The 20,931-nt window shown below is 42.9% G+C and overlaps 1 protein-coding gene across 6 annotated transcripts in view; it reads right to left on the reverse strand.

Moving 5' to 3' along the window:
* The window catches only part of tanc1b (tetratricopeptide repeat, ankyrin repeat and coiled-coil containing 1b), a 142,156-nt gene that overhangs the window by 56,415 nt on the left and 64,810 nt on the right, over positions 1-20,931 (reverse strand). For 4 of the 6 annotated variants that reach the window (XM_020054922.3, XM_010890827.4, XM_010890824.5 and 1 more), the window contains exons 5-6: positions 6,356-6,495; positions 3,319-3,529 (exon numbers count right to left, since the gene is read on the reverse strand). In XM_020054922.3, the coding sequence (XP_019910481.2) occupies positions 3,319-3,529; positions 6,356-6,495 (351 nt within the window). The remainder of the gene's footprint in view (positions 1-3,318; positions 3,530-6,355; positions 6,496-20,931) is intronic. The other 2 variants (XM_029125838.2, XM_010890826.4) reach the window with 1 other exon arrangement.

Here is a 20,931-nt window from a genome sequence, read left to right on the forward strand (position 1 = left end):
GAATACTGCAATACTAATATTGCTAATAAAGTATGTTTGCATCCAAACAGTATCAACCGTACGACAGAACATGCTCAGCATTATCCATCCCACAGAACGTGCTCAGCATTATCCATCCCACAGAACATGCTCAGTATTATCCATCCAACAGAACGTTCCCAGTATCATCCATCCAACAGAACGTTCCCAGTATCATCCGTCCAACAGAACGCTCCCAGTATCATCCGTCCAACAGAACGTGCTCAGTATCAACCGTTCAACAGATGATGCTCGGTATCAACCGTCTGACAGAATGTGCTCAGCATTGTCCATCCGACAGAATGTGCTCAGTATCATCTATCCGACAGAATGTGCTCAGTATCTTCCATCCAACAAAGTGTGCTCAGTATCATCTGTCCCACAGAACGTGCTCAGCATCTGCTTCAGTGTAGTGTTCCTTGTGTACACTATGCATATGACTATTAAAACGTGAATATTATAGCAGGACATTTCTGTGCCTGTAAGTGCCTATAGGTAGTGCATTACACAGGAAACAGGGAGGCAATATACAAGACAGATTCTCTTACCTGAACAGATACTAAGAACCCTAGATTTAGGAGGGAGAGGAAGGGGGCTAGTTTGAAGAACAGCCAACTTCAATTTCTAGACTTTAGACCAGTGTTTGCGTACATGCAAGCAAATCCCCTTTAATCCTCTAAACAAGATCACTAAAAGCTAAGGGGAAAGAGACAAAAGCCACCAACTCGCAGGTGGGCTCCAAAACATGGGAATAACTCCCAAATGGCACCCTGAGTCTAATGAGGGTCAAAGATAGTGCACCATCTATAGGGTGTCATTGGGTACGGAATCTGGGTGCAGTCAGAGGGTATGGCTCGCCTCTGTTTTTGGGAGCTTTATAGTAGACCCAGTGTACCGTGCAACTAATCTGGATTTCATAACAGAGTTGCATGTTGCGTCATCGCTAATATTACAATATAACATCACAAATGGGATAACTTCCTTGATGCGCCCTTGTGCAAATTTCAAAATCCCTCAATTTTGTAACATTTCACACACGCTTATAGGCATCAGTTAAATTAATCCTATAGATAGACCAAAGTTTTAACAGCTTTACTGTCTCCCGGCTCGGCTGGGCTCTACTTCATAACATAACTGCGTATGACGAATATTTATGACATATATCAATTTTTATAGCCATTCCTGTGACTTTGGTAAGTTCCCTCCTTGCCATGCCCTCTCTCTCCTGGCCCCACCCCCCAACAGCAGCTGCAGGTTGTCAACACACACTTTGTAGCAGGCGTGCTCAGCACCATCCCACCCAATGTGCTGTTTAAAAACCAGTCAAATTAATATGGGCTTTTGAACTAAATGATTCCCTGCCTTCTCTTATCCCGCTTCTTCCACAGTCCATTTGAACCACTTCAAAGGCCCTGACTAGTATTCATCATGGCTGGGAATCAGACTCATGGACATTATGCTCTGCGTCACAAATGGCACACTATTTCCTTCATGGTGCACTTCTCTTGACTACAGCCCTGTCCTACAGGGTGCATTGTGGAACACAGACTACGTGGCGTCTCTATGCCCTGCTCACTGGAGGCAATGGTCTGAACCAATTTTATAGCTTGTCCTTTTCTCACAAACAGAATTCTGTACGTTTGGAGGAAAAACCTTGAGGCTGCTCGACTCGGCTACAGTTGTACAGTATTGATTAGGTCTTGAACTAATGTATTTATCAAGTATCTCAAAGCAGGAGTGCTGATTTAGGATCAGTTTTATCTTTAAGAACACAATGATTTCGCATATGTTTCCAACTCTCCATCTCAGCCTGGGCAGTCGGTCAGAGTGTCGGCACGGCACAATGCTACTCACGCAGTTTCACTATGGCAGAGACAACATCACAGCCAGCATGAATTATTTAGCTTCTATCATATTGCACTAGGGGCCAGAGTGGAGTATGAGTCACAATTATCAATTATGTCAACAGCAGCACAGGAAAACTGCCAAAAAGGTAACCTATAAAACATGTTGAAACACTTGTGTTGGCCATGACCCCGACAAGAGCCCACCAAATCTCTTTTAGATCAGCAGACCTTTCTTAATTTCTTTCCTCTAGGTCTAATTTGTCTTTCATTTTAAGATGTTGATGTCCTAGTTAAATACCTCAGAAATAAATAAAGGGTTAACTGCTTTGTATTAGATTGGCCAAATTATCTGGAGCCTTGAAACGGTCTCAAAAACAAATGACCAAGGCTACAAAAAAAACTAAAAACTAATCAGAAAATAATCAGAATTCTGAGAAAAATACTTTCTGTACAAGTAAAAATGTTTCATGAAAAACTATTTGAAAACAAAATGTACTTCAGAATGTATTTCCAGTAGGTTTAACTGTCCCTGGAACCTTAATGCAGAAACCACAGATTTGAATGCAGTAATAACTCATCTTCCTGTCAGCACATGTAAATCCCCAAATCTCCTAAAGCCCCGCTCCTACTGTAGAGGAACAGAACAATCACATGCTATTGAAATTGTCCCCACCACTGCTCTCTAATACAGTACACACACACCACCAAAAGCCCCACACATCTGCGATGAAACTGACAGTGACTGGGTAACAACACTGACACCAACCCTTCCTTCAGAGCATTCCTAATATCACCTGCTCATGGCGCAGTCCTGTCACATCACCCCACTGACATTGCCAAGCTCGACCAAAAAGCTTGACCAGAAAGTCTTCTCACCCCTGTCTAAAAATGCTCTCGCCGCGTTTCAGACGTATTGGTGCCAATAACATTCTCAGTCTAAACGAGGTTCAGGAGTGGAGCGGGTCGTTTGGGGACTGGGGATGCACTGTTCTTTCAGTTTAAATATGCTACAATCGGATCTCCTGTTTCGTCTTCTAAACCAATGATTTGTTTGCAGGATGGGACTTTACAGCTGGAAAAAAGAGATTTCAGATGGATGAACATGACTGAAGTGCTCCTTCAAAACAGTTGACAGTTCAAAGTATAACATCTGTAAGATTATCCGAGGAACAGAGTAACCCTGTTGATGGGGCCCACAGAGAACATTCTAGGTATCTTTCTGTAGACATTGTGCAGAATTTGAATAGTACGCGCTGAGGAAATGCTAAGTGTCGGAAACTGAATGACTGACTGGGCGAGTGGGGGAGTGAGGCTCTGTCCCAATCTGCACTGTATTCCTGCACCCTTATATATAATGCACTCCTTTTGACCAAGAAGAACCCTGGTCAAAACTAGCGCACGCCGTTGGGAATACACAATCACATAATCGGGAAGCAGCACTAGTGTCTCTCACCGATGATCCCGCTGTCCTTGCTCTCGAGTGTGGAGCTGGGGCTGGTGATGGTCCCACAGGGGCTGGAGTGACTCTGGAGGGGCCTGCCGTGACCACCGCCGCTGTGGCTGGCGTTGCTGTTGAGGGTGGAGCACGGGCTGTCTGTGCTGGGGGACGCCGTGCTGCTGGTCAGACTGGAGCAGGGACTGATGCCCTGACTAGTCACTGAACACTGGAGGAGGAGAAAGACAAAACGGCACTTTGTTGATCCCACGGCGCAGTCAAACACACTGTTTTTTTCTAGCACTGACTCTGCAAAGCACCTGTACCACTGAGGAAGATGTACTTATTACTAGGGTGTGTGGCTGTCCCACCTAGCTATCTTAAGATGAACACGCTCACTCTAAGTCACTCTGAATAACAGCATCTGCTAAATGATTGAAATGTCCATTTAAATGGATTTACAAAGATAAAACGCTTTGTTTATAAAAACACAGACCCTTGGAAGCTGTCTAGATAATAGTCACCGATATTAATAAAGTCTGAGGGCTAACACCACTACAATCAGTAAGATTGGAATCTCAAAGCTAGAAAATCTAACAATAAAACATGTTCATAAGTTTCACTTGGGGAATATAGTTACTTCTCCTTATATGGGAGTAGAGCAAAAATAAGTCAATTTCCTTTTTTAACCCAGAATATGGTGCAAGCAATGCAAGGTCCTTGGCAAAAAACAATAGCAATTCACATGTGAGCATGACACACAAATTAAGGGCATGTGCTCAGTAAATAATGCAAGCCTTTTAAAACGACAAAACGTTTAGCTATTGAGTAACGCTGAACTGCTATTAGGTTCCCTGTTCACGTAATCATATTTAATGTGATCTAAAAGGCAAAACTGATCAGCCTAGATCAGCAATCGTACTTTGAGCAGAACAACTGATTGCCAGCTTAAAAATACCAGCAACAATATAATCACCATGCTCTTCTCTAATCAACAAGTGCTAATGACAAAACCTCAAACTTGAGATTTGTTCCTTGTATAGTGTGATCTGTTGCCGTACTGTTTCTCTCCATGTCCCTCTCCATGCAAAGTATTTAGGTCAGCATAAGTGCTTGATTGCTGGGGTTAGTGGTAGCGTATTGGTGTGCTACATGCCTGATCTCTGGAGAGACGGAGTGCATAGCTGCCAACACTACCTCACCAACGGGCTCCAACCTGATTTGATTCGATAAGCTAACTCTTCCTCATCATTCCCCATCTCCTTGACATCCAAGCCCTCAAGAGAACATTCATTAAGCTGCACGGCAGAAAACAATTGTATGAGCGTTTCTTATTGGACAAGGTTCAGGTTGTGCTTTTGCTCCAGTCTGTTTTCTTCCATTTATTGACAACTTATTTAATATGACCTGTGTAATGTGGACCAGAAGGTAAGGCTACTTAACCACCCAACACAAGATGCTAATGACATGATAACCACCCAACTTACCATGCTGATATCTTAACCACCTAACATACCATGCTGATGACATCATAGCCACCCAACACACCATGCTGATGACATCATAGCCACCGAACACATCATGCTGATGACATCATAACCACCTAAAACACCATTCTGATTACATAATAACCACCCAACTTACCATGCTGATATCTCAACCACCTAACATACCATGCTGATGACATCATAGCCACCCAACACACCATGCTGATGATATCATAACCACCCAAGACACCTTTCTGATTACATAATAACCACCCAACTTACCATGCTGATATCATAACCACCTAAAACACCATTCTGATTACATAATAACCACCCAACACACCATGCTGATGACATCTTAATCACCCAACACACCATTATGATGACATCTTAACCACTCAACACACCATGCTGATGACATCTTAACGACCCAACATTCCATGCTGATGACATCTTAACGACCCAACATTCCATGCTGATGACATCATAATCACCCAACAAATCACACTGTGGCCATCACAAGTTAAACACCTAACACACCAGTGCTGATGACATCATTAACCACCCAACACGTTATGCTGTTGACATCCTAATTTAACCACCCAACACACTAGGTTGATGACATGATAACAACAATTCAACTCCATGCTGTTGATACCATAACTTAGCCACCAAAAGCATAATAATGACACCCTAACTTAACCACCCAACACAGTCAATAGGTAACTCTGCCATTTCCTCTCTAAAGCAGTGTGAAGAGCACCCTTATTGGTACAATGTCCAAATAAAGGGGTTCCAAAAGGATGTTTTGGATGTCCCTGCAGGATAACACTACTTCTTGATTCCAGGAAGCTCTTGGGTTCTACTAAACATAACAGGGTTCTCCAAAGTATCCTTTTGAAATCCTACAAACAAACAATGTGGAAAAAACATTCCAAACACACTTCTAACCCAATGTATTGGGATTCTCACTTGGACTGAATCTGAACAAATTAATATGATTAATGGAATACAAGCTTCTTACCAGTGACTTAAATTACTCAGACACATAATGTATGTAAGGGAAATCAAAAGGGGTGCTCTACTCTCTCGCGCTCAGCACCACACTAATTAGCAGAGCCAAACAAACTAAAACAGAGTTTCTGACATAACTCTACTTTTGTATGTAACTGGGTACATGCAGCCAGTCGTGTTACATACTCTAGTGAGCCTGCAGGAGACACTCAAGTTTCACTGAGACCATCACACTGAATCTCCTCATGGGCTCTTACTGAAACATTACAGCATTTCAGCCAGTCAAACATCCACTCTGCTCACAAACACAAAACATCTCTGAAAACATGTTGAACCAAAGAGTTACCCTTATTCTGCGCAATTAGCACCGTTCCCGCAGTAGTGAGACTTTCATCCGAGTCCAAGAACCGGGGGCATAGGACGAGCGCAAGCTGCACCAAAATACCATCTTTTCTTCTTTCTCCTGTTTTCACACTCCCCTCCCCTCCCTGCCTCTATGTCTATCTCTGGTGCTGTGGGGCTGCTGCAGCAGCTGGCGGGGGGAAATGAAATACCTTCTTTTCATTCTTGTCTTCCATAGGTATGTGAGCCGTGCCCGGGATCCCTTCTCCCAGTAAGAAGCCCAGCCTTGTCATCAGCTCCTGAGTGGCAGGGGAGGAGGAGGAGCTTGGCTGTTTCTCGGCATGCGGCTCTGCTGTGCGAGAGGGGAGAGAGGAATGAGTCCAGTTAATATTCCCAAACACAGGCAGGCCAGCACACAGAGAGACACACGGACACATTTACAAACACGCGCAGCTGCGCAGGCAGAGAGCAGCAGGCGGGGACAGAGGCGGATGCAGCCAGCTTGCAGAGTGTGGCCCGGGCAGAGGGGCTCTGCCTCCGCAGGTCCAGGCTGCCTGCCTCATTAGGAATGCTGTGACAGTGTCTGTCCCTCTGCAACACGTTCAGCCTGCCGTTGGGCTTGATGCTGTTTACAGCTTTCACTCACAGACCCTCAGAATATCAATGAAGAACGCAGCGGCAGAGTAGTAGAGAAGAGGCTGCAGTATTTCGTCTGTCGCCCTAACTTTAGTCTCTCCCGCTACAGTCGTATTTTGTGAAATTCACTATCCATTACCGTGGGTCGCTGGAAAGCGTAACGAAACGCCCCATGCGCTCTGTGTGTCTGCCGTTTGGGGAAAAAAGGGCACACATCGCTTCTCGCCATTAATAAAAGCATGAAATCACAGACGATAATGTACACGTGCGCTGCAACACCCACGCATCCCCGTCTAGGACCTGCCGGTGCTGTGAACGTGTTTCCTCCGGTGCACAGGGGAGGAGTCAGGGTAACATGGGTTGAGTCCAGGGCAGGAGGCCCTCCCCCCTGGACACTAAGGCCGGCACCAGTAAGTTATTATACTGCATTCTGTCAGCACCCGCAACCCACGCCACCCCTTCCACAGTTATTAATAATGCTGACAGTCCATCCGATTAAACACAAACCCGTCCAGCCACATAATGTACTGCCAAGGCCTAATGAAGCCACGGACACACATGTACCTATGAGCACAATTACATAAACTGCTGTGGCGGCGAGGGACCAAAGAAGAATCCAACACCGTGTTCATCATAAATCTGATGCATTACATGTAGCCTGATCTGACTGAATGGGAAAATGCCAAACCAGAGGCTCAGACCCGAGCGGTGACCATCCCACCACCATGAACATGTCTATTGCTCTACTCCCAAGAACATAATCCCTTACAAGCTGTGTGTTACTGTCTGGGCAGTGAGCAGAAATACTACCACACAATGGTTGAGAAGGAGGACGTTCTAGTCATCAAAAGAGAGTCGCTTCCTTGTTACGTGTGCTCAAACCTGGTTGAGAGGAGCGGTGTAAAGATTATCTTAATTTCTCTGGATGTGGTGAAATGGAGACGGGGAAAGAGGGGCAGAGTCAAGGAAAGAAATGGGGAGCAGAGGAGAGGACATATTGAACATCTCATTACTCACCTCCCTAAACGAATTAACCAAGGAGACCTCCTCCAACAGCTCACACGCTCCCACTCTCTTTCTATGCCTCGTCTGCTCCACTGTCGCTCCCTTTCTGCTCTCTGAACTGAATTGTACGGTGATAAATCCTTGCGGTGTGTAATGAGTTAAATCTGTAGCTAAGTGAATCAATTCCCAGTCCAACAGAACAAGGAAGCCGAGTCATTTTCAGTTAATACATGAAAAAAAAAGAACATAAAAACTCTTACGGTGTACTTATGATTTTCAGATTTGTTGTTTTGCTGAAATTCTTCTTGTTTTTTAATAAACATTTGGTCAAATAAAGCCACTGAGCCCTTTCACATGACTTTGTTGCTTTACGAACACATTACCCTACGAGATGGGAAATGTATCTGGCACATGAGCAGAGCTGAGTTTCACAACAACAGAACAAGGGAAAAGGTTGGTGCTTGCAAGTCTATGTAAAAGTAAGCGCTTCTGCTTCTGATGTCTTTTCAGGTATTCAGTGGAAGCAACTCAATGTCAGAGCTCCAGCCCGCCCATTCTTATGGGTAGCCAACACACTTGTCCTGTTGGATGGAGCATTGAGGAACCTGGCCATTACATCTACCATGTCTGGCAGTCTGGCCAGTGATTTTCAATTGTTTTCCCATGAACACTGTCAGCTGCTTTTACATAATCACCCTGCCTTTTGAACAACCAGCGTTTTTGTGCTGTAATTTTCAATGTAACATTTGGACACATACTGTAAAAATCTCCGCGTCGCAGGAAGAAAACAGGTGACTTTGATTTCTGTTGTGAAAAGTAACTTAATAAAACCTAACTTTATTATACAATCATCTCAGACGTGTTTCAGGAGACAGTAAAATGAGCCAACAATGTCGTGGTGTTAAACGTGCTCAGCTGGTGCTCCTGAAATCCTGTTCAGTGTAACGGCAGTAACAGGCAGCAGACCACCACAACACCACTATTTACTACACTGCCTCTGTGGACAAAATACATTTATCCAAGCTTCAAGTTACAGTCACTTACTACAGCAAGGTGCACCACTGTATTCAGGTAGCCCTCTTAGACAGTAACATAATGTAACACAAACAGAACCCCTTTCCTTATAGCGCATTTCCGCTAATGCGGAACAGATTCTAGATGAAATCGGCGCACTACGTAGGGACCGGGAGACCATTTGGGACACGACAGAACCAGGCTCGGCAGCAATCAGGCCAAATGGAGGGTTTGGTCCGGGGCGATGCGATACTGCGAGCCACATCCATCAGGGAGCCCTTTATTACTGAGCCGTGACAAGATGCTCCATCAGTGGCTCCTCTAAAGAGCTTAAGACCCACCTGCCTCTGAGGGGCAATCACTACCTCTGTCCTGTTTGTTGCACCATCCCAAATGGCACAATGGGCCCTATTTAGTTTGAGCCAAAGCCCTATGATATCCCTTACAGGCCCTGGTCAAAGGGAATAGGTTGCCATTTGTGATCCAACCTGTGTTGGAGCCAGCTGAATGCTAGACTGGGACACAAGACTGAGACACAATGTGACAGACAGACAGCCTGAGAGGCAACCCAGACAGACAGACAGACAGTCAGTAAATCATCATTACACATAGTTTGTCTGGGGGGTCATTGGCTACAGTGCTTTATCTCAAGACAGGTCCTTTCTCAAATATCCCATCTCCATCCCTCCTGTGTACTAGGTTGTTCTACCAAACAGTCCCTTTTCATTGGCCTTGCTGTCCTAGCTAGCTCCACCCACAGGCATTCACTACAATCACAGCAGTAGCTGTCATTTGAAAGTATCTGAATTCTTACCATGGCTTAATAACTTTAAATGGGAAATAGGCAGCTGTCTGTGAAATCGCTCATTTGTGTTCATTCCATTTGTAAAACAGTGTATGTACGACATAACCTTTGACACTGATGGGAGTAGCAACCTATGAGTCCTAGCCAGGCTGTACAAGAGACCACATTGTAAAGTTGACCTCAGAGACATATTAAATTACCTCTGCTCCCAGAAGGATTGACCCTTAACACTTATAGAAACTGAAGCTGTTATTGGACATGAACAATTGTTATGACGCCATAAGAATGATCATTCAGTTAAGAGCGTATTAAACTAAATGTAGGTCGTGCTACCCACTGAATTAACCTCACACATCAGGGTGTATGTTCCCAAATGGCCCTTTATTCCCTACACTGGGCCATACTTTTGACCAGAGCCTGTGTCATTTGGAACTCTGGGCCACTCTCAAAATAGCCTGGTGTTTAATCTCTGTTTTAGCCTGGAATTAAGACAGAGCAGAAACATCATCTTTAGTATGGACTTACCCAGAGGGCTAAATGTATTCTCAACTGAACAGCACGATATCTCTTGCTACACTAAAAATTCAAAGCCACAATGATAAACCTCGCACTTCCAGTTTCTAAGGGTAGAAGCAGCTTCCCCTGGAGGCGAGGATACCAGCGTCTCTGGCCATTTGAGTAAACATCTGAAGCCCTACCTCTTCATAGACTACCTAAAATAGTTCCACTGCCACCACCTCTGTTGTCTGTTGTATTAAGTAAACTTGGCATAATATGCATATTCATTTTATTATTTGTATGGTCTTCTTGGCAGCACTGACTTTTGCTGATAGCTAATTCATTGATTAGAATGCACTCACTACTAAAATGTGTGGTTGTTTCACAGAGCTTTCTTAAAAGGTATGCAATTACTGAAAGTCCCTCTGAAGTGTCTGTGAAATCACTAAAATGCAAATCTAAAATGGTTACTGAAAGTTTATAAAGGAAAAGCATAAAAGCACTGCTTACAATACAGTCATTTTGAGTTATATGTGTTATAGAGACGTGTCCTCTGAATGGTCTGACTCAGTCCCGATACAACCCACTGTAGTGAAATCAGAATACAGGGATGGATGGAGAGGGGGGCAGTAAGAGAGAGATGAAGAAAGATCTAGACAGAAAAGGGATGCAAAAATGGAAAGAGAGAGATGGAAGGTGAGAGAGAGATAAAGAGAGTAAAAAGAGAGAAGGTGAGAGTGGAGAGCTAGGAGCTGCTTCCAGGCTCAGCCCTGACCTGCCTGTGTTAACGCTGACCGGCTCTTTTACCGGAGGCTACACAGGTTACTCATCACTGAACAGGCACTGCAAGGGGTCTGTGTCCAAAATGGCACCCCATTCCCTACATATTTCCTAAGGCCCTGTTAAAACTAGTGCACGACATGAGGAACAGAGGTACCATTTGGTACACAAAACTTCCTTTGAGGTGATAGGCCCACTCACAAATCACCTGCGCTGCTCCTAGCTCTTATTAAACCCTATTATGTGGAAGCTCAGCAGTGGGCAGCTGGCCTCTGGGCACCAGAGAGTAGTCGGGGGCAAGCTACGGCTTAGTCATTTCAGCTACACACTGAAAAATATGGACAACACACCTAGGTATTGACTTAGAACAGCGACCCTCGCACAAAGGCTCCTCGTACCGTGACACATCATCACTCTGGGAAAGCTCGCGCAGCAATTTTCAACGCATCGCTTTTGAGAGAGTTGTTACTCAGCCAGTTTAACACGTCCCATTAACAACAACACTGGATTGATGAGAAGTTGCACGCTGTGTAACCTGACCAGTTGCTGATGGATACGGCAGGCTGTTATCATTTAACAAGTCACTGTGTGCCACTGTTTGTGCTGCGTGAAATGGGGGTCGCTGCACTGTGCTGCGTTACTTTAGGTAGCAGTGATACAAAGGCTTGGTTATCCGGACAGCGGTGGCATTTGTTAGCCAGCCAAATACCTGTAATGAGGACATATAGTATATGCGCATTATGTATGACCATACTGGAATCTTTTATCATTCCCATGACAACAGACCCAAGTTAATCAGTAGTGCAGTGGGAAACAGATGACAACACCTCATTATAATGAGATGAACCCATGCTTGGTTTCAACTGTCGCAGAGGCCGGAGCAAAGGTGGATGTTGCTTATTGGTTGAGTTTTTCCGCTATTCCATTACAGTATGTCAACAAATTGTGCCTATGCATGGGTACATGTTGCTATTAATCTGCAGTCTTCGGGAGGGTCCTGGTATGGGATGGCTGGGGTTATCTCGACCAGGAGGGGGTCTTTCCTGTTTAATTTATATAGTTTGCCACTGACTCAGGTTAACCCCTCAAATGAAACACATTTGACAAAAACACCTTGTCAGGGTGTGTCAACTTAAATAACAGAACATTCAAGGCGGACTTTTCTCCTTGTTGTAGGTGGGGCACCTGTGAGCTTAACCAGTGTTGTTGGCCATGGAATTCTTTCTCCTCCAGTGTGTGTCTACTGGACCAAACGTCCTGGTTGAGCGTGCAGAGTAATAACAAGCAATAACAAGGGCTTGGCGAGATGTGCTTCAGAGGAAATGGTTCAACCTTCGACTCTTTTGCGACAATACGACATAATTGTGAATTGGACATCACAAGAGGGAGGAAAAAAAAAAAACATAATTAAAAACATAAATTCTGGACAAAATGAAATAAATCCCAAGACTTGGCAGAAAGCTAGAGTAAAGCTCAAGAGAAGAACATCCAGGTATTCATTAATTGAATTCTTGGTTATGCATGTCTGCATCTTCTGCCTACCCATTTTCCCAGGGTTTTAACGTCTCTAAGACGTGGATGCAATGTGCAATCGTGAGCACTTGTTTAAAGCAGGCTTTCAGAGCTCAGAAATGGAGATTTCTCATCAAATCCTACCCTCGGTGTATAAGTGCCAGGTTGTGTCCAAAATGCACCCTACTCTCCATACAGTTTCACCAGGGCCCTACAAACCTTGTTCAAAAGTAGTGCACTATATGGGGAACAGGGCAGCATTTGGATCTCAGACCCAGCTCCAGTTGGTCTTGATCCTGGTGGTAACTCAGTCTGGGCCAGCTGGAGATGAGGAAAAAAGTGAGGAACATTCCTCCCAGACTGAGATATCAGAAGAGGCGAAAGCAACATTTTAACAGTCCTATAAAATTGCTAACAGAATGGTGAAAGTCTGACCTTCTCTTAAACTGAATTTGAAACCCCCCATAAATGTTGAGTTCTGACAGATGTAAGACGTGATGGTTTATGCCAGGACATTCACAGAAGCCAGGACACTATAGCAGCTGTCAACAATAGTAATATGCAGGAGATACTGTTGGCTATATGAGAACAGAACTACAGCTGAGTACCAAATAGCACAAAGGTAATAGTGGTCAAAGGTACTGCACTATGTAGAAAAAAGTTTGCTATTTGGAACTTGTCTTTCTGAAAATCAGGCTTCCCAAAACAATTTGGTATAAAGGGCCACTTCTGGCAAACAGACTTCAGTTTTTTACATTTCTGCCATGTTTTAAACAAGCATAGTATGGAACAACTGTAAAACATGTCCTACTTGGTAACAGTGATGAACAAAACAGTAGTAGCACCAACTGGCATATGAGGTAAGGTTCTTGAAATATAACAGTCCATTCAAACTGCTTTGGCAAAAGCTAAAATCTCCAAAACGCCAATGGTGGCATAACAACAACTTTCAACCCATGACACCTTGTAGAAGAAAAGAAAGATGAGATGAACATACTGCAGAGAGATGGCTACTTGGCTGGGACCTGAAAGTCAAACAGTGGCATTAATGTAACTACTGCACTGATTATTGAAACAATTTCTATGCAGACACCTAAACATCAACCATCTGATACTGTATGTCTATAAAAACACTCAGACCTTCATAGTTTGAGTGAAGCAGGTTTCAGTCAGACAAAGAGGTGCACTGGACAGACAGTTAACAGCTAAATCTCATTATACCACTATGTAGCGCTTTCTTACACACACAAACACACGCGCGAAGGGCTGTCATGTGATGGCCTTTGGAATAGAATGACCCAAACAATAAGCCTCACAAAAAGCCTGGAGACAGAAATAAACAACTGGTAAACAGATTGTAAAACTGACATTCTTGTAGTCCTGTTACCAGTAAAGACCACATCATTAGATCACGTCTGCAGCATATTTGCCATGCAGTGCAGGACCTAGGCCACATCTAGAATGCGAAAACATACTTGCCTGTCTGCCTGACAATGTCGGGTAGAGCAAAGAGCAAACTGGCGTGGCCTTTGTCTTGTGAGGTGTTGTTGTACAATATGTTGGCAGGATTGCCTGAACTACAATTCATACAGCATTGAACTGAACATTGGCTAATGTCCTGTATGACAGATACTAGTGATCTCTCTCATCTCTGCTGCATGGTAGAGGCCTCTGATGGGATCTGATCTAAAAAATGAAATATCACTGGGGTAGCATCATACAGACCTGGCCATATAATAACTATGCTAACATATTGCCAAGAAGAGAGAGCCTCACTGCTATGCTAATCCTCCACTCTGAATTTCTATTTCACCATTGGTTCATGTACAGTAGGCTACATAATGGCATGCTTTTTGTTAGTGGTATAAATGTGTGGGTGTTTTTGAAAACCCCAACAGTGATTCATTATTTCAATGGTAATTGATTCAACAAAAGCTGAGCAGTACTGCGTGTTACTCAATTCAATCAGAATTCTGATAAATGAATGGTTTGACCTCTGGGAGCAAACTGTCTGGGCCACAAAGGAGCCACTTAGTAGAGGAAACTAAAAACAAGGCAGTGAGGAAGTCAAACCAAAATGGTTACCATTCCTCCTAACTAACAATCCTCTTCCTGAAGAGGTGCACTAGAATGAAAATGAGTTCCTTGTGCTTGCTCCATCCGATTAGTTCATATCGCCTCCTTGCCGGGAGATATGGAAAAAGAAGACTGTTAACCCACTCTGCTATTCAAATAATTGTAAGGAGAGAAAGACGGTGAAACAAAAACAACATCATTATCTTCTATCTCGGCACCCAGGCAGGCGGTTTACAAGGTGGTAAATATAGCAGCAGCCCTGGCAGTGAAATGGTACCGAGGAGGGGTGAGGGGAAGAGGGGGTGGTCTCTGAATTGTCCCCTCGGAGCTGTCTGTGCCCCTCTACGAAGCTGAGAAGAATATGAGTCAGCCAGTGCTCATTAGCAGCTGGGGTTACGTGACCAAACGCTGGAGCATGTTTAATGAACACTTGACGAACATTGCACACATCTCCAGTGCCTACAAAAGAGTTCAGAGGTGCAGTTCAGGAGAGATTATGTCTCCTATTAGAATGCATTTGACGGTCCTATTGCACATTCCATTCCAGAACTGAACTACAGCTAGCTAGCCAAGTGCTGGAGCAGAGGCTGAATTATGCATGAAAGGGCTGACATGTGGATGGATCGGTGGCGGGATGAAGCATTCTACAGCAGGTAGGGAGTAGAGTAGAGTGGGAATGTCCAGCAGAGTGTGAGTGTGTGGTAAAGAGTGCAGGAGTCTAGTAGATAGTAGGAGTTGTTTAGTAGAGACTGCGAGCACCCAGTAGAGTACGAGCATCCAGTAGAGTGTCTTGTAGAGTCGGAGTGTCTTGAAGAGAGTGAAAATATGCCTTGGTGAAACCGATAACCTCATCCTCTGGCTATTTTCAAGAAATAAGCATAGCTTGGCAAACCCACCTTTTGAAGTTGTCATAAGTTGAACTAAATCATTATTTGGGAGTAACCTTACTAAGTAAAGTTTACAATTCATTAGTTTAGCAACTTATGAATTAATGTGAGGCGAGGCACCAATTGGAGCTAGCCACTTCATGTAACAAAAGAGAAGCTAACAAGCTATTAGCAAAGTCACTGCTTTGTTTGGCTCCCAATGCAGGGTCAAGAAAGGTCCCATTACAACAATGATGCAGAACACAAATAAGCTTGGATAAATAAACTTGCACTTGGGACTCTACTTGTTCCTTCTGCCATCCACAGGCCTGCAGAGCAGTGTCCATCCTGTTTAATCCATTTCAGTTCATTGTGTGTTTTTCATCTGGGAACAGTGTTAGAAGACCGGCAAGGCCAGTGGTGTTTTCGGGGAGAAGTTTCCACAAAGCTTCCCCAGGTAAACTGGGAGGTGCCTAGCATTCCACAGTCGGCCACCCTGTTGTCGCTAGCTCTGTGATTACCGCTATTAGCAACTGACAGGCAGCACTTTCCAAGTCAAAACAAGGAGTGTTACAAGCCCTTTCACTCTTGACAATCTGTACACAACATGTACTTAGCGTTGAGAGAAAGACACTTGGAGACATTCACAGTTTCTTACCAGCTAGTCTAGACAATAACAGAGGCTTATCTGAGATACAAAAGGTCAAAGAGAGAGAAGTGCAAATGTCATTTTCCTCACAAACCTGACAACGCACAACAAGACGTTGTTTCCTGAATAGCAAACTAGCCTCTATTTCTGACCAGGGCGAATACAGTTTGGATAAAAACTAGCTCACTGCATGAGGAATACAGTTCTATTTGGGACTTACCCCATGGAAAAACTTTCGAGGCAGAGAATAGATTGATGGACACTCATCCTGAAACAAAGAGCCAACGCGCACAAAAAGACACTGAGTTTCCTTCTAATTGAGGGAGGACCGCCATAAAGGATTGATGCCACAAAAGGGGATTCACAAATCAATGGTTACAGTTAACCATAATTAGGGCCTTTCATAAAGACATTTTCCTCTTGAATAGGGACTGAGTTGTATATCCAAATCAGCACCAAAAGAATAAGCTAAAGGCCTCTGTGAAGCATCACCTACTGAAGGAGATTTCTTATAGTAAGTCCATAATGATACAGCACCCTATTCCTAATACAGCACAACAGCGTATAGACCGTATAGACCTCTTCATATATGTGCATGTACACAGCAGAAAGTAGATACAGCAGGATCAAAAGCAACTTTGTAAATGTACAACTTTGGGGTTTGCAGTCACACTGGATCTTCAGGATATGCAAGGGTGTGAAATTCAGTTGTTCAGCCTGAACCAAAGCCAAAAATATACTGTATTTTCTCCATGTGTTTCCCAAGACTACGGCATACATCAATGGTGAACTGAACCCGGACCATAAGACTGTGAATACCAATGACTCTAACTCTTTCCAGACACTGTCCCAGACTAAGAGGCTGTTTAAGAGACTGATCATTAATGGTTCATTTGTGGTTGATTAAAAAATATGTCTTCAACATGAAGGGGTCTATTGATTGTCATGATGGCTCCCACACATTCCCTGTAATGGTTAGTTTTTGGGAGAGTAGGTATGTGCCAGGCTATGTGGCTGTGAAATCTTGATTGTGATCACCTGATGAGAAGTTTGTTGCTGAGGAAATGAGTATGTGTGGAAGAAATTGATGAGGCACATTAAGACACAGCAGAACAGCATTCTGTTGCTGGCCACACAAAGACAGGGGTTATATTCTTTATGGTACACCCTGCAAAACAGTTTTGCATGGAAAAACCAAAACAAACAGATATTCTTGGACAGGTTCAGGTAGTGTGTCCGTGTCTGAGCAAATTTCTTTTGTTTGGTGTTAAATAGACACAACCAAGGGCCATCATTCTACTAACTCCAGTTAGTAGAATGATGGCAGTTACAAAATGTATCTGCAAACATCAGTGATCAGTTGCTTTAAGTACAAGTTAAGGGTTTGTCCAGAATTTCAAATGTATTTATGTGCATTTTCCAGGACAGGTTTTTATGAACGGTTGCAATAATTCAGGTATTTAGAAGGTTAGCTTGTAATTGAATATCACTGATTCATTTCAGTGCTTGAAAATAAGATTTTCATTTTTAAAACTTAATCTGGAAGTGGGCTAATTTGGAACACCCATGGGCTTGAAGGTCACACTTGGTATCCATTAAGCATAGACCAGTCATTTAAAATAAGATCTTAACTTCATTGTTCTTAAACAGTGGTGTACGTGAAGTCATTAAACCTCAAATTAGATGAATCTTACTTAATTTTATCTGTACTTTGTTCTAGAAAGATTTTGCAACATACATTATTAACGTGTAAACTGGGATTTTAGTGGCATAATACATATTTCTTTCAATATTTGTTTTGATGTGGATCAAATTAGTGTTTGTATCCTAGTCAGCACTGTCTAGGCTGACAGCCACTATAAAGCATGGTTTTCCAATTTTTTTGCCCAATAACCCGATTCAGATTTTGTTTAAAACCCCACCAAATAAAATGTAAATAATGTTCAACAACTTTTGGTCTACTTTCTTGATTGGAGCTAGGACAATTAAAACTAATTTAGGTTATTATCGTGTATAATCTTCGGTGTAGAACAGAACATTATCATTGATTATAACCCAGTCTGATTTAGTTATGCCTAGTATTGTCCAATCTGGAGGTTAATTGCTCATATAGCTGGTACTGGAGTACATACTAACACGTTTGTTTCCATGTCTTTTTTCCCCTCATGTTTCCCTCACAAACCCATTTTGAACTAAGATGACCCCGCAGCGTTTTTGTAAACGCTGCTATAAAGCATGAAGGAGGGCTTTTTCCATTACAGCTGGGGAAGTCACATTTTTCTGAATATGATTTTACTAACTTTGCACAAACACATAGAGAAACACTGGTCAACATCGCTCCAGATCAGCACACTTAGTTTGGAATCAATAGCGGCAATATATGAATTATACATACAGAGTACAGCAAATATTTAGTGTAGACAATCAACTAGTTTCATCCGTGCTCTGAACAGACTTGCAAATTGAGATGGCAGATAGATCCAAAAGAACATGAATGCCACAAGAAACATGGGTGTGAAATTCTCTTGCCAAAGTCTCTGGGGGTTGGTATTAGCAAGAGAAAAGGCAGAAGGGATGGAGAGAACAGAGAGGGAACACAGAGCCATGGTTCGGGCCTGACTGACAGGAACAGAACTCAGGGGGCCTGTGAGGAACAACCACAGCTGAGACAACTCTGACCACTGCTTTCTTTCTGTCAAACACATATACGCACACACACAACATGCATGACACACATACACTCGGACACACACACAAGCCCTTGGAGTGTAGGAAACTGTATCCTTCTTCAAAGACAGACCAAAGCAAAAAGCATTCACTCCAAAGTCCAGACACACATTTCTTTTCTTAGTCTCCCTCAACCCCGTCATCCACGTTTAGTAATAAGGAAAAAAAAACTGTAAACCCTACAACCCAACCCAAAACCAAATGGGGGGAAGAAACCATGTGTCTCTTCGGTGAGTGGTATCCACTGAATAAACGTATAAAAGACTAGACGCATAGAAACCATACAGATACATACATTCATTCATTCATACACATATATATATACAGCTCTGGAAAAAAGAGACTGAAAATAAGAGACCACTGCAAAGTTATGAGTTTCTCTGGATTTGCTATTCATAGGTATGTGTTTGAGTAAAATGAACAGTTTTGTTTTATTCTATAAACTACTGACAACATTACACCCAAATTCCAAATAAAAATATTGTCATTTAGAATATTTATTTGTAGAAAATAACAACTGGTGAAAATTACCAAAAAAAGGTGCATCGTTTTCAGACCTCAACTAATGCAAAGAAAACAATTTAATATTCATTTTTCAACAACAAAATACTAATGTTTTAACTTCGGAAGAGTTCAGAAATCAATATTTGGAGGAATAACCCTGATTTTTAATAACAGTTTTCATGCGTCTTGGCATGCTCTCCAGCAGCCTGTCACATTGCTGTTGGGTGATTCTATGACACTCCTGGCACAAAAATTCAAGTAGCTCTGCTTTGTTTGATGACTTGTGACCATCCATCTTCCTCTTGATCAAATTCCAGAGGTTTTCAATGGGGTTCTGTGGCTTGTAGGCCTCTCCAGGTCTCGGTCTAACAATTAGACGACCAGGTGTTGGGCAAAGCTGAAAATGTGGCTTGTCAGAGAAGATGACCTTACTCCATTCCTCTACGGTCCAATCCTCATGGTCTTTTGCAAACTTCAGTCTGGCTCTTCTTTGCTTCTCATTGATTAAGGGCTTTTTTCTAGCTTTGCACGTCTTCAGACCTGCCCCTAGGAGCCTGTTTCAAACCGTCCTCACTGTGCACTTCACCCCAGCTGCTGTTTGCCATTCTTTTTGTAGGTCACTTGATGTCATCCTATGGTTGTTGAGGGACATTTGAATGAGTTAACGGTCATCTCCGTCAGTGGACAGTCGTTGTCGCCCTCTGCCAGTCTGTAGCTTTGTTGTCCCCAAAGCTTGACCTTGTTCTTATGAACCGCCGTCTTTGAAATTTTCAGCATGGAAGCAAACTGATATTCACTGTATTCCTCTGTCAGTAAAGCCAGAATTGAACCCTTCTTTTTCTCACTCAAAGCTTTTCTTTTCAACTCTGTTGTCATGCTGAATAGTTCTTCTTTTATTCAAATTATCTTTGAGGTACTACTTGGACTGTTTTTGCCATCCAGCTGGTCATATTGCAAGAGGATAGTTTTTTACTTTTCTTTGTTAAATTAGATTTGGTTCAGTTAATCAGTACCTCATTAAGTAAAATAAGGTGTGCCTGTGTTAGAATTTAACAGACACTGGAATGGGATGGCTGCCATACATGTAGAGATGCTGATTTAAGAAAAATTCGAAGTGGTCTCTTAATTTTTTCCAGAAATGTATATATATATATATATATATATATATATATATATATATATATATATATATATATATATATATATATTCAGCATTTTCTGTGACATGTAGCCTAGCTCATAAACAAACCACCCAACTGCTTCACCAAAAACCCCCTTGGTTCTTGTTCTCTGTTCCTCTCTCCATGTCTTTCATTCTTGATTTCATTCTCTACCCAAATACATTTTGTGAAAGGCAGCTTTCATAAAGTAGGGTACGAGGCAACGTTCAAAAGAGAAAGAAATGTCTTCAATCCGCTGTTGTCTGGATCCAGCTCTAAATGTCACACAGTTCTCAAGCTACCAACTTCTAATGGATCTTTCTCAAAGTCTTAACCCAACATTCCTATCCTCTCTGACAGCATTCCACAGTGACACTAACCTTGTTACAAGCCCTCTTTAATTCACCAGTGGAGGTCACATGGTTAGCGTAACCTTCCAGAACCATCCTAGTCTGAGGTGCAGTCAGTGTCTGGTTGTCTGTCAGTGAGATGCTGGGCATGTTAATCCCAGAGATCCAACAAATGCTCACTGCTGACACAGGAGGGGACAATAGAT

This window comes from Esox lucius, chromosome 16 (genome assembly GCF_011004845.1).
Source record: "Esox lucius isolate fEsoLuc1 chromosome 16, fEsoLuc1.pri, whole genome shotgun sequence".
NCBI lineage: Eukaryota > Metazoa > Chordata > Actinopteri > Esociformes > Esocidae > Esox > Esox lucius.